Below are 2,097 nucleotides of genomic sequence, written 5' to 3'. Positions count from 1 at the left end.
AAAAAAAAAAAAAAAAAAGGTCAAAAGTACTAATAAAAATACTAATATCTTAGTTAACAGATTGCTGTGACCTAGAGCAAGTAAAGGTGTAGTTATCAGCCTAGAGGGATTAGAATAGCAAGATGCCTGAGGGCAAGCCCAAAGCCTAAAAGAGAATAGAATTCAAAGGCCGAAGACCTACAGGCAGAGATTCTTTGTCATTCACTCTTTCAGCAAACTTATTCTATTATGTATCCCTCACTATTCAATGCCCAGGAGGGTACAGGATAAATAAGACCAGGTCGTGCCCTCGTTAGCTAGCATTCTATGCACGGGTGCTGTACAAGAGGCGTTATGTTTTGGGGGGAGGCAGACACAGGCCTAAGCACTTTGTGTACCTTGTCTTATTTAATCCTCACATCAGCACCAGCAGGTGAGCGACAGAATTACCACTTTACAGTTAAGTAAATTGAGGTTTCTTTAAGCTCTCTGCCTAGGGTCACAGGTCTTTCCACAGACTAGAGTCAGATGTGTTCCTCAATCAGCTAGGAACGAATGGCGCTGAATTTGCATCTGAGTGTTCCAAACTTCTATATCCTCATATTCTGGAATGAGGATATTATGAGTCCCGAAACAGCTCTAGAATGCTAGGCTACATAATTATCCCTGCAGATAGTGTTCTCTGCCAGGAGAAGGAAAAAAAAAAAAAAAAAAAACGTACTGTGATGGCCAGGCCCCAAGATGATTGGCGAAGTGAAAGTTGCCCAATTCCAAAATGGCCACCACCGCGCTTTCCTGGCGTCGCAGCGACTACGTATGACAGAAGGACCATCACCAGGTGGGTGCTCACAGGGACTGGGCCAGTTGCCAAACTGGCCACCTGGATCTTTCTTCTCCTGAGCAACAGCCAAGCAACATTATAGGCTTCAGGCCTCCCTAGCCGAGGCTGGGTTAAAGCAGATAAACGAAGCGGACAGCGAAGGAAAAGCAGTGGGTCTGAAGCGAAAGGCAACAAAGGCACTGCAGGCTCTGTTCCTGTAGGAGCCGGGTGTCACGGCGCTGCTCGCAAGCATCTCTCTTTGACCCATTTGTAATCGGCGCCTTATTCTCCGCCCCCAAAGGCTCCTGGCAACCAGTTCTCGGTGGTGATGCCGTGACGTCAGCTGTTGCGGGCAGACTGGGAGAGCTTCCTGGTCCTTACCCGGAAAGATCCTGCAGCTAGGTGGCGAAAAGTGAAGCTGCCCGAGAAATGGAAAGGAGGCCAGGAAAGCCTGGAAAAGATGGGGAAGGAAAATGTATATTCTTGTATCAACATACAGCTAGGCAAAAATGTTACGATAATGTGGTCGGTCGGGCGCGGTGGCTCACGCCTGTAATCCCAGCACTTTGGGAAACTGAGGCGGGTGGATCCCAAGGTCAGGAGTTCAAGACCAGCCTGGCTAACATGGTGAAACCCCATCTCTAATAAAAATACAAAAATCAGCCGGGGGTGGTAGTGTGCACCTGCAATCCCAGCTACTTGGGATGCTGAGGCAGAAGACTCGCTTGAACCCGGGAGGTAGAGGTTGCAGTGAGCCGAGACTATGCCATTGTACTCCAGCCTGGGCAACAGAGCGAGACTCTGTCTCAAAACAAACAAACAAAAAGAAAAAAAAGAAGAACAAAAAGATAATGTGGCCTAACCTCCAGTTCTATGTTGGCTGGAACATCCAGGACTGGGAAGTTCACTCCTACAGTTCCCACTGATTCCCGCTGCGGTTGGACAGCTCTGAAGGAGGGAAAGTTATTTCTTTTGAGCTGAAATCTGCCTTCAGGGTTTCGCACCCAACTGTTCTGCCCCACGGGGACCTACAGAACAGCCCAAAGCCTCTTCCACAGGGCAACCTATAGCATTTTGGTTAAAATCAGCACAAACCCATTCCCATTTGGTGAGAGGATGAGGGGAAGGAGCAAGCCTCAGTGCCTGACTCACTTGACTCATAAGAAGCTGAATGTAGGCCTGGCGCGGTGGCTCACGCCTATAATCCCAGCACTTTGGGAGGCCGAGGCGGGTGGATCACGAGGTCAAGAGATCGAGACCATCCTGGTCAACAAGGTGAAACCCCGTGTCTACTAAAA

General features: G+C 48.8%; 1 protein-coding gene across 1 annotated transcript in view; it reads left to right on the top strand.

Moving 5' to 3' along the window:
• The first annotated feature begins 720 nt into the window (after nt 1-720).
• LOC108290583 (transmembrane protein 11, mitochondrial-like) overlaps nt 721-2,097 on the top strand; it is a 3,362-nt gene continuing 1,985 nt past the window's right edge. Inside the window, exons 1-2 of the mRNA XM_017510434.1 lie at nt 721-817; nt 1,101-1,137. Coding sequence (XP_017365923.1) covers nt 721-817; nt 1,101-1,137 — 134 coding nt within the window. The remainder of the gene's footprint in view (nt 818-1,100; nt 1,138-2,097) is intronic.

This window comes from Cebus imitator, unplaced genomic scaffold, assembly GCF_001604975.1.
Source record: "Cebus imitator isolate Cc_AM_T3 unplaced genomic scaffold, Cebus_imitator-1.0 Scaffold440, whole genome shotgun sequence".
NCBI lineage: Eukaryota > Metazoa > Chordata > Mammalia > Primates > Cebidae > Cebus > Cebus imitator.
This window is presented reverse-complemented; position numbering and strand designations above follow the sequence as displayed.